Raw genomic sequence first — 14188 nt, 5'->3', positions numbered from 1 at the left:
GACCACATATTTAACATTTACCTGTACTGATCTTCAAAACGTGAACACAAAATACTTTGAAAAACCATTAATTTTAGTAATTACAGTACTATAAATCACGCATTGAGGTGCAAGCAAGTGTTAATAATATAAAAACTTTTGGTACAAGTAATGCATCTACTGTATATAGTGTAACTCTTCTATTCCCTGGACCATTGATGAAGTGTTCATTTTTGAGAAACCACAGACTTGTCTTGGATCCAAAATGTATGTACAATTATAAAGTAAGATCATGATGTTATCAAGGTACCCAGATATCCTTTTTGAGGAGGTCTGTTGTACCTATGCAGCTATGTACGTAACTTGAATAGTGTAGAGTGGGGATATGTATGTAAGTGCACTACGGCAAGATTTTACTTAATAAATAAGGTATAACTGAAGAGATGGTACAACATTAATGTGTTTATGGATGCATGATGGTCTCATTTATAGTCAACCTGTCTAATAAGGACCATTTTTGGATTTGCTAGAAAAGATTGATGCTTTGGTGCTACACATTAAGATCCAATTAAAGTATAAATTAACTGCAGCTTATAGATGGTCTTTCAGTACAGGTAATCACTAGTACAGGTTGCAATGTACCTAGACACCTTCACTCTGTAAGACAAGCTTGGCATGGCCTAGCTTGTTGCGAGTGGTTATTGGAGTTGTACACTCCAATACAGCAATAATAGACAGCACATTCCACCGCATACCACAACATAATTCATAATATCTCTTGAGCCCATTGTGGTCCCACCACAAAAATTTTATCAAACATAGACAATGACCCAATCATTATTCACAAAAGAATTTGAAAATTTTCAAGCAGCATTTCTCAAAATATAAAGGATTAAAGTTTTCAATGAAGTACTTTTGAACCATAATTAAGTAGATATCCCATAATTTAGGGATCACTGGAAAGGTCAGTCAACAGTCTTCAATCAGTGAAAATTGTATTTATACAGTACAAAGTTGCAGTTGATTTTGTAACTGGAGATGGACCAAATTTTCATGAAATATTCAAAATATTTGCAGTCATAAATCAGAAACTATAGAATGTATGGAGCTAAAAATTTGCATGAGTGATAAGCACCACAGGTACTACAAATACACCAAGTTTCGTCAAAATCTGAGAGGTGACCCTAAATTCCTTGTTGATTTGACATGGAATGACCCCTATGCCAGTCAAAGCTGGTATATAAACTTTGTTCTTCTCAAGTTCCTGGAAACTAAAAGATGTAACAGGAACTGTACATGCAACATAGAGCATGCAATCAGCTAATTAGTCCATGAATAAAAACATGTACAAGTGTAAGCAGCAGGACATTAATAGAAGATGCATATCTATCTCAGAAATGCAGTTGTCAATAGTAAACCATTCCATATACTCAGAGGTGCCAACTGGAGCACCAAGATGGGGTCTGCCATCAGATGTAACATTTACAGCCCATCACGAAATAAATTCCTTGAGCTATATAAACCATGCCTTTGTAACAAGCCAGGTTTTTCACCTGCATTAATTTTGGGAAGTGTCCAAAGCTTGGGCCCATTGAAGTTAATGCATGAAGAGCAGAAATCTTACCACGGACTGCAGCAAGAGGGTCAACTTGAGTAGTCCCTTCCTCTGAGTAGAGAACATCACCATCAACATAGAGGTATGTTGGTTGTCCATAAATATTTATCACAATGGTAGAAAATGGACAAAACGCTGAATGACATACTAAGCCACAGCTCTGTTAGGAGAATTAAAAGCATAAATTGCATCAATTAGTAACATGTCTTCAGTATCCTAAGCTTTCCTCATTGCATGGACAGCAACTGAGGGTTGGCCAGCACACAGCTGCATAGAGCCAGCAGAAAACTAATGCCTTCACCAATCACACAGACAGCTTTAGCAATAATACATTGAACTGTTTCACCAATACCAATACATCACACACGTGGTCTCTTGTCCAAAGTTATCAGCCGGCAAGCCATCATGGGGAAAACAATCATGGGATCGAGAAAAGTGGTACACAAATGACAAGTCAATAAGGTAATGGAAGAGCAACAGATACAGAACAGGAGGAGCACAGCCTTCTCCAACCATATGCATCAATGTCAGAAAGTCCAGCAGCATCTGAAGTTTGTAGTGCAGCAGTTAGTATCACAGAACCATCCAACACATCAAAGATGACCGAGTGAACTGCAATTGTAGCAGTAAAGTTTCTGAATGTAGCGGAGCAGCAGATGGTGTTTTGACTTAAGGATGTCATACACATTACCAGATCCAAGTATGGTGTCATCATGAAGAATGCCTCCTCTCCCAGACAAGCTGCAAAGCAGCCATGCTGTCTTGAGTGATACTAGACCCTTTATGGGCCGGGTACATGAGACTGACCCATACCCACACACACATGAATCTAGAATTGCAAACACCACAAATACTCCTATGGATAGACTATAAGTAGCATAAGCACACATGTACACTCTTATTCGCACACATTCACACTACACATGTGTGCATGCTCTGACAAGCTAAATTGGGACTATTATTATTTTATTATTATTATTAACACTTTACAGTGACTACATAGACATAGCAGGACAAGCTTGAAAAGGGAGACGCTAGCTGTCAACAAGTATAAATAGCACCTTTACAAAGTTTGTTTTAGAGCTGAGACAAATAGTTCGAAGCTTCGTTTGGTTTTATAACATTCGGATGCCGCTTTACCCCACCAAGCTTTATTACCATGGATACTAACATGTTAAACCAGTTGCACGAGTATTGTCACTCCTTGTGGAAGCTGCCATTTAGGTATTTTTGGTGTAATTATAGTTTAAACAATGAGCTATAACAAAGTGTAGGAGTTGGTATTACAGTGTACACCCTAATAACCATCAATTGTGTTCATTAATTATTGACATGACATTTGTAACAAAGTTTCGAAGCTTTGGTAACACTTTCAAAAGAAGCTTCAGAGGATGTATTTGTACATTTGTTCCATGCAACCCTATACTTTATTTACTGGCTGTTGGAAACTCATCTACTCAAGGACAACAGTTTGTGTGGTGAACTATTGACTAAAATAGTGTAAATATTTAACTTTAGAGACTCTAACCTATAAGTAATGATACATTTCTTTTGATTAACTGGACTGCCACTGCTACAATAGTCAAAAGAGGTAATGTGGTACCCCATTATTGATATTTCATTTAAACTAAAATACAGTACTGTACACATGAAAATTCAATTGGTGTAAGAATCACTGTTGCGTTAATCCTAAATAATGTCCATCATTGATCAGCTGGAACCATTGTTGTAAAGCATCCCCCAGTACTAAAGGCATACTCCTGATCTCCTTCAACAACAGGTAGAATGGGAATGGAAATACATCCAGGTAAGACTTGAAACTTATCGGCTGTACAAAAAAATATACAAGGAGCATCCCAATATAGACGTAACTATAAGTATAGCTATGTACACTCATATAGTATTATTCTAACAATGTATGCTGCACATGCAATCATTACCAGAAAATGTTTTATAGCTCACACACATTTAAACACACCCCTTACATAGAAAGGTATAAACAAAGAGCATCAGAAGGAACAATTTATTCACCACAGACAACACTTGTGTTGTGTCTGTTGTAATCCCTGGATGTGTTCATCATATGCTCTTTGGTCTATGTACTGTACATGTTTTATACAGTTTGTATACCTATGCTTGTTTGTCATCTTTTAACAACTACAAATGCACACACATAGGTACACTACACACACACACACACCTGCCCTTGAGTGAAGATGGGTACCCTTATGTCTAGTATAGAGTCCTATAGAAACATAAAAATTATCCTTATGAACATATTACTTGTCTACTATTAAATACAGTGGAATCTCAGTTATCCAAACCCCAACCGGTGTTTGGATAACTGAAAAGTACATAACTCTTAGTCTTGTCCTTACGACTATGTGCGTACGTATCAAACACTACAAAAATTTATTTTTATGAAATTTTCCACTACTATAATGAACACTCACTACTCTAATACAATATTCATTTTGGAGTTTGGATAACTCAAGATTGGTTGCCTACTATACATAGCATATACATTTTTGGGCAAATACAGTTATTAATTATGAATAAAGCATTTACCATATAATTATGGGCATGCCCATGACATCAGGGTATTGTACGTAATAGCTCCATCATGATACTTCATAAGTATAGTTTCAAGCAGTAATATAGCTGTATAACATTACAAATATAGTCTGTTTAGTTTTCTCTTGGTGACTATGACAGTAGTGTATTTAAAAAGGGGTGGATCCATGAGTTGGCAATGGGAGGGACACAAACAGGCTATGTTGTAGGTGGTTGGAAAGCACATATTCTTTTGTTACTTGTTGCACTCTTGTAGCAGCAAATAATCACCTCTTAATAGTGTGTCTCACTTGATTTTTACTACTTTGCTAGATCAAAGTTTTAAAGTGTTACCATTCTATTGACTTTAACACCAGCTACACGATAACTATTTTTAGAAGTGCTTAGAGCACACGAAAGGCACTGAGTGACAGTTTTACAGTCAGTTTCTTTGGTTTCAGGTGAGTTTACAATAAATGGACATAATATGTACACTTCTTAAGTGATCAATTGATTTTAGCTTGCAGTTTATGTTAAAAACAAATGGCTCCTTCACAAAGGAAAGGGGCCTAGGAAGGGGGGGGCAGGCATTTGCCCCAAATTCCCAATGCTGGATCCGCCATTGTATATATTAAACCATACAAATTCATCACCAACATTCTTGGTTCTGCATATGTCATAATTTTTATTATGACTACAAAACTTTGAGACAATATTTGCCAAATTAATAGAAAAGATGGGGCAAAACTAGTTGGAAAACATTACAAAAATTAAAAAATACCCCCTGTGAGGAACAAAATGATGATCTTCAGATTAAGAGACTGACATACTACCTACTGTCCCAAGGAGGCATTCTTGTTGACTAATTCATTTTCACTACGTTAAATAATAGTAATAGTTTACAATGGTATAAAAACAGCACAGTGCCTCATCTTTAGCAAACAGAAGCATATCTCATGAGGGTACATATACAAGACCTTCAGTCTTTCATATGCACAACAGATATGTGTGACTAATATAAACATTGTAGTTACCTTGTGCAGTGGATCTAGAATTATAAACACCACAAATACTCCTAGTTCCTGTAGCTTCCTGACTGCAAGCTGGATAGACTACAAGTAGCAGAATGAAAAGTACACATGTGCACCCTTTTTCACTTGTATCTTACCAAAGTGCCTTCAGCAAACACCCCACGACCGTCAGATAGGATCATTAACAACTGATGAAGTTCAGTACCAGACGTGTTGTGTGCTGAGTGTTGGGCGTTGTCAATAAACAAGGCCCTGGACACCTCCATGAGCTATGGATGAAGTGTACTAGTTGAGTAACACATCAATGTACAGTTGTACACTACACCATACTACACATACACTACACTACACACTGTAACAGCTTTTATTTGAAGTGAGCCTTGTATATGGACATTATAACACATGGTTAGTGTGGTGGTACCTTTACAAAGTTAGTTTTAGGTTGCTGGAAACTCATCTGTTCAAGAATGAATGCTCCGGTTTGTGTTGTGAACTGTTGACTGAAATTGTGCAAGACATCTACTTCAGACCCAAACCTACAAATAGTGATACACAACATCAACTACATCCTTGGAACCTGTTACTGTTGTTCTAATAACAAGCATGAGATAAGGTGGAACCCCTCAATAAAATTGCATAATACTGATTCTTTTGGTGGTCAAGATTTCTGTTTATGAATAAAAATAATGAAAAATAAAGCAAACACATACAAGACTCCTAAAGTGAAGACAGCCCTTGCAATCCTGACTACCCAGAGATGTGGTAAAATAACACAATACTAACAAACTGTAATGATACACAGAACAACACAGCCTTGCTTGCTACTGCTCCCAATTACATACCTACAAATTCCAAGCTGAGCTCCATCTAGTCTAGAAAGTGCTCCACTAATGACAGCAAGTGACTCATAGGCAGTCTAACAGATCACAGCAATGAGCATCTCTTTCCTCACACAACAATCATACTCACTTGTTTGCACTCATTGTCTTGCATGCTGGATGAGTCATCAATTGCTATCAACAATTGGTAGTGCATTTTACTGGGCTTGCTCCTGCGTAACCATATTCTATCATTTTGGTAGTGACTAGCAATATAAGGAATAATTCGTTTCATGTTCAACCTCTTCCCACTCTTATAATCACCCCTGTGAAGAAGATAAAGATAATTACAGATCAAAAAACTATTTCAATAATTGTATACTTTAATTGGGAGGCTTGTGTGGGCTGGAATGTAAGCCGTATTCTCTCGTACAGTAAATGAGCAAATTCCATTGTCAAACTTTCATACTTCAACCACAACTCTGCAGTGTCCACTGACTGCTGTGTACAGTAATACTAACAATGACATGAAATGATTACTGTATTAAAAGTACCTTCACTGAATGTAAGAATTTAGTAGCATCAGCAACTTGCTGTTTGATTATTGTTAACTCCTATAGAACACATAGGATTGGAAGCAGACAATCATATGTTAATAAAGTACACATACTTCTGTTCCAGGATTAATCCTGTCAACATTTAGTAGTGATGTATCAGTATGATAGTAACTCTGCGTCACATCCATCTTATTATCTTCATTGTGGTGGTCGCTGTTCTTTTTCTCCTCCTCAATGTCACTTGATTCACTGTCTTCCTCAGGAGTTGTAACATTGTCTATATTATTGGCCTTCTTGTTTGATGGCTTGCCAGTTACCTGAAGACTTTCCTGTAATGATACCAGCAGTCACCACTGCAATCAAAGCATGTTAACTTACATCTTTCCTATCTTTGTTTATTTTGACATCCTCGTCTTCATTGTCACTCATTTCTGCTGATTTTCCATCCTTTGGTTGCTGTTGTTGTTGCTGCTGCTGCTGTTCTTTAGTAGCAGCATCCCAGACAGTAGCAGAACTGGAGACATCTTGTTCATCTTCAATGTGTTTGTATGTACCATCGTCCTATACAGAGTACATGCTACAATAATGAAACTGTCTGCTACCACAGCTACTAGTCATCTATGGTAGGATACATCAGAGACTATTAACTATTAATTATTCTAATAATTATCGCTAACAGATATTATTGGTATGGTTATAATAAAAAATCAATAATAAGGATCTACAAAAAATTTTTATATGTTTGCACGCACACAAAATAGTTAACAAACAAGTTGATGTTGTGCTACTTCTACAAACCAGGCACCATGCAGCTAGTATAGCTGGCAGTGTATAAATATTACATACCATGCTTGATTTCAAGTTTTGTAATATATGCAAACAGAATTGTAGTTATTGCATTTTCATATTTCGTAATTAGTGAATCATTTAGTAATTCTCTAATTATGTTGCTGTGCACTGCTAAGGAAATATTTATATATATACATATACATATATATGTACTTGTCTATCATTTTTTTTGCAAATTTGCTTTACAAAACCTTAAGACTGCCTTTCACTTTCCTTCATGTATGTAGGGACACACCCCTTTCAAGTCAAATAGATGTGCTTTTGCTGGTTGCCTACAAGGCATGCTACAGTGTTTTTAGTCACAGAATACCTGAAAATCCCAGTGGAAAGGTAAGTTATTAAAGGTTGTAGAATCACTACACCTGAATATTATAAGTACATTAAAAATGTTTAATTTAAAATTGAAGTAGGGATCCAAGCGATAAAAGTAGTGAAACAAGACATGAATGATCATGGTATTATAGCATAGCTCGGTGGGAAAATCCTTACATTGGCATGTTGTAACAATCATTTTGTTTAATGCCAAAAGTAATGATTTTTCCACCGAGCTATGCTGTAATACCATGATCATTCATCTCTTGTTTCACTACTTTTTGTTGCTTGGATCCCTACTTCATTTTTAAATTAATAATCTGGGTTTTTTTTTGTTATATTATACAGCTATCACGTGTGACTGCTCTGTTAGGGTGACTGCTGTATTAGAGTACAGCCTTCACCTACCAGGGGGTGTGTCACTATTTCTGATAACGAGGTATGTCATCGTGATTGAGTAATTATATTGTTAAGATGTATGGTCTCTCGGTGATCGATCATTACAATTAATCGCATTAATAAGGTGGCACGTAGCATAAGTGCTTAAATAAATTTACGGCATCTAAATACAAGGAAAGTGATGATAGGGAAAATTAATGCCTTAATATGGTTTCATCAGATGAAGAAGAAAATGAAGATCAGTTTGATTTCAGATAAAAGGAAAAACAAAGTACAGAGGGCACACACTTGTAGGAACCCCAAAAGGCACATACCACTGGTGAGTTTGTTGTGGTGTAAAATGGTGGCTGTGTGCTGCTTCATTTGGCCTCCAGCTTTGCGACTGTGGTCAGGCAGGCTAGCAGGCAGATGAAAATTCGAGTTTTGGTATATTTTTTAAATTCTATATCTGGCCACCTGTAACTTGTTTTAATGCTGTATTTCATGTTAGATGGACTACTACTATTTCATAAAAGTGATTTTCGTCACAAAAGATGAAAGATATTGTAGGATGATTTTTAAAGGCAGCATTTTTAGGCGGTGAGCATCATTTTTGGGAGGATCCCAGAGGAGGTTGGACACACACGCGCGAGCGCATACATTCTGTATTGAAAGTTTAACCAAGCGTTCACGAAAGTTTTCACAAATACCATTCAAGAGTGCACTTCAAGTTTAGTCTATTCAGGCGGTCAACCCCATTCAACCCCACTACTCCAGGCATGTAAATCACTCTTGAAATCTACGGGGATCACGTGTGTAAAAAAAAAAACATTTGCTGGGTGGAAGCGATGTGTAATACTATAGGGACGCCTTATGTACGTGTATTTTAGCACAATAATTGTCGAAGAAAGCAATGTGCATGCTAACAAAGCCTCTCAGGGTATTGAAAAAGAAGAGCAGACACTGCTAGCTTGGCCTCACAGAGAATCAAAAAGAGAAGTAGAAACTCGCACTCCCGCCTTGCAATAAGAATTTGCTGTTCATCTTAAGAAGCACAGTGTAACGTGGTGTGGACATTGTTAAACATTTCTTCTATCACTTACTCCTCGTCACATATTAGAAATATGCAATTAACAGTAATAAATTTTAGAAGCGCTTATATCGTGTCCAACCTCCTCTGGGAGGATCCCATACTGTTTGATACTTAACTGCTGCTATTTTTAAACAGAACAAAGTTTTCTCCAGGTATCATCTAAATAGCTACTCTTACATATCAGCTATCAACGTACAAGCTGTTCTATTTCACTGGAATTGGCTGGTTCCTTATCAGCAAGATCATCATTTACAATACGAGGTTTCTTCACTGGTCGTTGGTCATCATCAGCTAGTGTTCTCCTATCTGATGACTTCCTCTGCTTCTGTGACTCAAACTGGACATCTTCTGATGTGTCCTGACACAAATAAGCACATTATTTAATAAATGAAAAAAAAACACATAACAAGTATATACCATTGTGTCATCCACCAGTGAGGTTGACTCTGTATTGCCATGACTCTCTGTATAGATATTATATAATAAAACAATCAAAACTATTTTAATATTTAATCTCTTATTTAGCAGAGTCCTCAGAAGGTAGAGTATGAATCCGTGCAAAGATTTTTCAACTAAAATATATGGACTTTGGTTTGGCAATGAAATATCCATTGCAAACAATAAATATTTTCTATCTTTATTTGTATAATCATTATACAATCCAACCAGGTTCTTTGAAAACACGCAAGTAGTTTGGCATGCAGAAAATTTAGCAACATTGCTTAAACAGTTTTGAGCATGCATGGACAATATATGATCAGGAATAAAGCTTGGATGGAGCCTAGAGTCCTAATAGTGCCACAAGTGAAAAAAAGAGTTTTAAAAAATGATGCCCCCTGTGAGGATTGAACTCACGACCTTCAGATTATGAGACTGATGCACTACCTGCTGTGCCAAGGAGGCATTCTCAATCACCATACAATATCTTACACTGTATAAGGATAACGTTGTACTACATGTACAGGCATCAATTAAACAAGCTGGGAGATTTCAAATCAAAGATTGTCTATATTGTCTAAATGAGCAAGGTTGCCTCCTTGGCACAGTGGGTAGTGCGTCAGTCTCATAATCTGAAGGTCGTGAGTTCAATCCTCACAGGAGGCAGTGCTATTTTTATTTTTTTATTATCTAACATTTGTGGCACTATGCTAGAATAGTTTCCACCTACCCTTACTTAGTTTTTGTCAAAATCATATCATGAATTATGTACTTCCCTATACTGTACCTAATAAACTACTAGCTCACAGTACCTTTATTATCATTGTCTTTGTCAGACATCGATTTTTCTTGAGATTGTTGAGTCTAAGAATACATAAAACAATTAAGTAGCAGTATGAAATCATACGGAAATTGTACTTAAGCCACTTCAACTTGATTAGCTGCTTCATGAGCAAAATTATCAAGACCATAATATGTAGTTGGTACGTAAATAAAAATCAGTATTTAAGGAGTATAGCACTAACAATGCAAAAATACAATACAGGGGGAGTGGTCACAATGAAGTAGCTTATAGTGTGTTTTGAAAAGATATTTAAGAAGTGAACAGTAGTTAACCCTTAAAGCCACATAACACTTTTCAGGAATGTGCATTTACACAAAATGGCCATGTGACTTAGCCTACTTAACTCCATTAGCCTAAAATCAGATATCAAAAGGAAGTTTATTCATTGGACTACTAGGGGAAAGCTAAATAACCTCTGTAACAACAGAGGCTTGCTTGCTATGAAGCAATGAAGAACAGTGACCAATTTCATCGTGACGCCACATTCCATGCTTCATCTGCCATCTTAATTTAAGGTTTCAGTCACTTGAACTGTATGTTAGAGTTAAAGCACTGCCGCGCGTGTGTACGGAAAATACAGTACGTACAAGGGTGTGTGTTGAGAGGCTAATACAGCACGAGGCGAAGCCGAGTGCTGTATTTGCCTCAAGACACCCCCCGAGTACTGTATTTTTCATACACACAAGTAAGGCAGTGCTTTAAGTGTTATATTGTACTTCCTGGTCACGTCTAGCTCTGAGTGATTTTCTCTAGTACTCAAATTGCTACGATTTTCGGTGATAAGGATATCAGTAAGTGTTCATATAATCTATTCTAGTCGTAGAACAAACTGATAGGATTAGTTTGGCTAGTTTTAGTGATTTACAATGTCATGCACGTGATCAATTGTGCAGTCTTAGTGGAGTTGCGTTTAAAAGCTTCGTGATCAGATGATCAGTAAGTGTTTATACAATCTATTCCTAGCCGTAGAATGAACTCATAAGATTAGTTTAGCTGGTTTTAGCGATTTACAGTGTGTTGTTTACATAACATTTCACAAATAAATTCTTCACATAACTGTACTGTATGACTCATACAGTACAGTTATGCAGTTGATTAGAACTCTGAGTACAAGCCTTATATTCTTTCCAATGCTCTTAAACCTTAAAGCCGCATAGGCCAATATATCAGCTGCTACACATGGTTGTAAACACACACTGTAATTTTTGAAGTGTTGATCCTATGGCTATGCAATCAACATCAGTTACTCATGGCGTACTGAGGGTTAAAATGCTACCTAGAGATTTACCCTACAACAAAAGTACAAGGACCATAACACGCCGTGGAAATAACTTCAGTTTGTGAGCACACTAATCGTTTTCATACTTGTAGCATATCTTGTTGACATTTGATCAAATAACATTTGCCATTGCCAAACAATGGTGAGTAAGGCAATATATTGTACTTTGTGTGGGAGGATCAAAGTGATGTTGCATATCATATTGTCCATACAGTACTCTTGTATAAGATTAATTTACTTACAAAACTTCATAATCTTGTAATCTGGGTTGGATGGGCTCACAAAACAACTCAGTTGACATGCCTTAGCTAAGCAACACAATTCACTACTCATACATTATTAGCTACTATAGTTTCAAAACCTGCCCACAGTAAAGCAATTCTTGGAGACACAGTATGGCATGCAGTGGTACAATGTTACATAATTATAATAAGCAACTTTCAGGGAACCGAGAAGTCAAGTAAGCATATATTAGGAGATATACAATCATTCTGCAAATTTTGACTGAGCATGTGGTGTTACTTGTATAGTAGGTAAGCCTTTATTTGTTGACACTAAGGTGTGTGCAGTGGTACGTATGTGTACTGTTGAATAGCAACAAGAACACTACAATGTAATTACCTCAGTGTTAGCATCATTGGCAGTCTTGTCATCAATATTATTAGCTTGTTCACTCGTTGATACACTGGTCATGTCGGGCTGCCAGTCACTCTGTAACATTTCATATATAATAAGCAACTTCCTAGCGGCCACCTCTTTAACCACATCTTATAGAGACCATGTTTAGAAGATCCCAATTATAATAAGATGCACTTTGTGACCTCTGTAAAAAGGCCACCTCATTATTGAGGCCACATTGTTTGGTCTCATAAGTGGATGGCCCTATTTAACCCTTAAACCCTCATAGAACTTCCATGTTTACACAATACAGACATGAATTATGTGGAGGAAGGTAATTTCTATAGCTTAAAGCTACACTTTAATCAAAAGTCCGTTCCCTGGGCTATTTGGAGAAGTTAATCACGCAAGTCTTAAATAGCGTGGGATGCAGAACACATTGCAAGTTAATAGGAGCAACCATCATCAAGTTATGGATTATTCTATAAAGGTATGTAAAGGGTTTGAGTGTTTCCATACCAAAAAATTACTTACACAGCAGGTTTGGCCTTACCATTTTTACAATAAGGTAAAATCCTAGGTATCATTTAAATCCTTGTTACATCACAAGTAGAATGATGTATATTGCAAAGCCATAGGATGTATGCTTCAAAAGTTATAGCATTTGTGTAAGGCATGATGTGTATTTATTGAGATTATATCCAGTTTTCTGGACTATGTGGGTTTAGGGGTTAATGAAGTTTACCTCATCAGGAGCTTTATCATGTTCATCATTATCCTCTTGTACTAGATCTCTGTCTTGTATTGTCTGTTCTGTCTCCTCTCCACTATCATGATCATCTTCATTATGGTCTAGTTCTAGTTTACCCATTTCCTCTATCTCATCAACATCATCATCACCAGCAATGTCTTCATCTACAATGGAGTGACTTTGCTTACTACATTTAGAGCAATGGCTGTATAGACAGTAAGATATGCAAGTTAGTAACTACAAAATAAGCAAAGGGTCCACTGCTACATTTATTATTGATACAATATACATACCATCCAAGTGTAAGTCCGTGTCTGGTAAGTCTTCAATATCTTGTGGATTGTACTGCTCATCTGGGATTGGTTCCTATTGTGAAGATACACAGTCACAGTATTAAAAAGCATAATATTAAGAAGATTATATAGTCTTGATAGAAGTAGTACGCACAATACACTAGCTAATACACTTTTTAACCCTTTGGCCCCAAATGCCACTATAGTGGCTTTGGTTCTTAAAAACAAGTTATTTTACGTAAAATACATGTTTTAACATACAAAACTTGGGCTACTGTTAATCTGTGTAGGGACCACCTATTCCTCCATGGTTTGCAATTAACTACTCATGAAGGATATACCTACAATATCATAACTTTTACTAACCTTCTTTATTCCGTCTCTCCTTTGTGAAAGGTAATACCATCATAATTATTATCTTTCAAACACAGATTCACACTATATCATGCTCAATCATGCTACAGTCCTCGGATAAAGCTTATAGGATAACATCCGTTAACTACAGAGTAGTCCAAACCGTATATTCATAAGATATTTCGTTTATGAGATATATGCGTTAGAACGAATGCGTGTAATGAGAGCCACTATATTGGCGTTTGCATTAACAAACACTTTTTTTATTAGCTTTGGGGCCAAAGAGTTAAAATTAAAAGTTGAATAAACAACAAAGATAGAATATGAACATTGTTCTGAAGGAATTGCCATTATGACCCATTCCTGATATTATGACCATTACTGGTGCACCAAAAATTTTAACTACTGTAGCTAGCTATATACAAA

The 14188-nt window shown here is 36.6% G+C and overlaps 1 protein-coding gene and 2 non-coding genes across 6 annotated transcripts in view; 1 reads left to right on the top strand and 2 right to left on the bottom strand.

Annotated features, from left to right (window-relative positions):
• Positions 1 to 3199: 3199 nt before the first annotated feature.
• Positions 3200 to 14188, bottom strand: part of LOC136255428 (midasin-like) — a 116463-nt gene continuing 105474 nt past the window's right edge. For 2 of the 4 annotated variants that reach the window (XM_066048188.1, XM_066048189.1), the window contains exons 94-110: positions 13409 to 13481; positions 13110 to 13279; positions 12368 to 12457; positions 10436 to 10487; positions 9603 to 9649; positions 9382 to 9543; positions 6932 to 7114; positions 6667 to 6882; positions 6551 to 6610; positions 6379 to 6497; positions 6148 to 6322; positions 6021 to 6094; positions 5600 to 5714; positions 5316 to 5447; positions 5182 to 5259; positions 3795 to 3839; positions 3200 to 3422 (exon numbers count right to left, since the gene is read on the bottom strand). In XM_066048188.1, the coding sequence (XP_065904260.1) occupies positions 3267 to 3422; positions 3795 to 3839; positions 5182 to 5259; positions 5316 to 5447; positions 5600 to 5714; positions 6021 to 6094; positions 6148 to 6322; positions 6379 to 6497; positions 6551 to 6610; positions 6667 to 6882; positions 6932 to 7114; positions 9382 to 9543; positions 9603 to 9649; positions 10436 to 10487; positions 12368 to 12457; positions 13110 to 13279; positions 13409 to 13481 (1947 nt within the window). In that variant the 3' untranslated portion in view covers positions 3200 to 3266. Of the gene's footprint in view, positions 3423 to 3794; positions 3840 to 5181; positions 5260 to 5315; positions 5448 to 5599; positions 5715 to 6020; positions 6095 to 6147; positions 6323 to 6378; positions 6498 to 6550; positions 6611 to 6666; positions 6883 to 6931; positions 7115 to 9381; positions 9544 to 9602; positions 9650 to 10435; positions 10488 to 12367; positions 12458 to 13109; positions 13280 to 13408; positions 13482 to 14188 lie in introns of those variants that run through there. The other 2 variants (XM_066048190.1, XR_010700893.1) reach the window with 2 other exon arrangements.
• Positions 10016 to 10088, bottom strand: Trnam-cau (transfer RNA methionine (anticodon CAU)). Its single transcript has one exon. It is a non-coding gene; the product is annotated as a tRNA-Met (tRNA).
• Trnam-cau (transfer RNA methionine (anticodon CAU)) lies at positions 10217 to 10289 on the top strand. Its single transcript has one exon. It is a non-coding gene; the product is annotated as a tRNA-Met (tRNA).

This window comes from Dysidea avara, chromosome 5, assembly GCF_963678975.1.
Source record: "Dysidea avara chromosome 5, odDysAvar1.4, whole genome shotgun sequence".
In the NCBI taxonomy this organism is placed as follows: Eukaryota; Metazoa; Porifera; class Demospongiae; order Dictyoceratida; family Dysideidae; genus Dysidea; species Dysidea avara.
The sequence above is the reverse complement of the archived record's forward strand: the minus strand, read 5'-3'. Positions and strand labels throughout refer to the sequence as shown.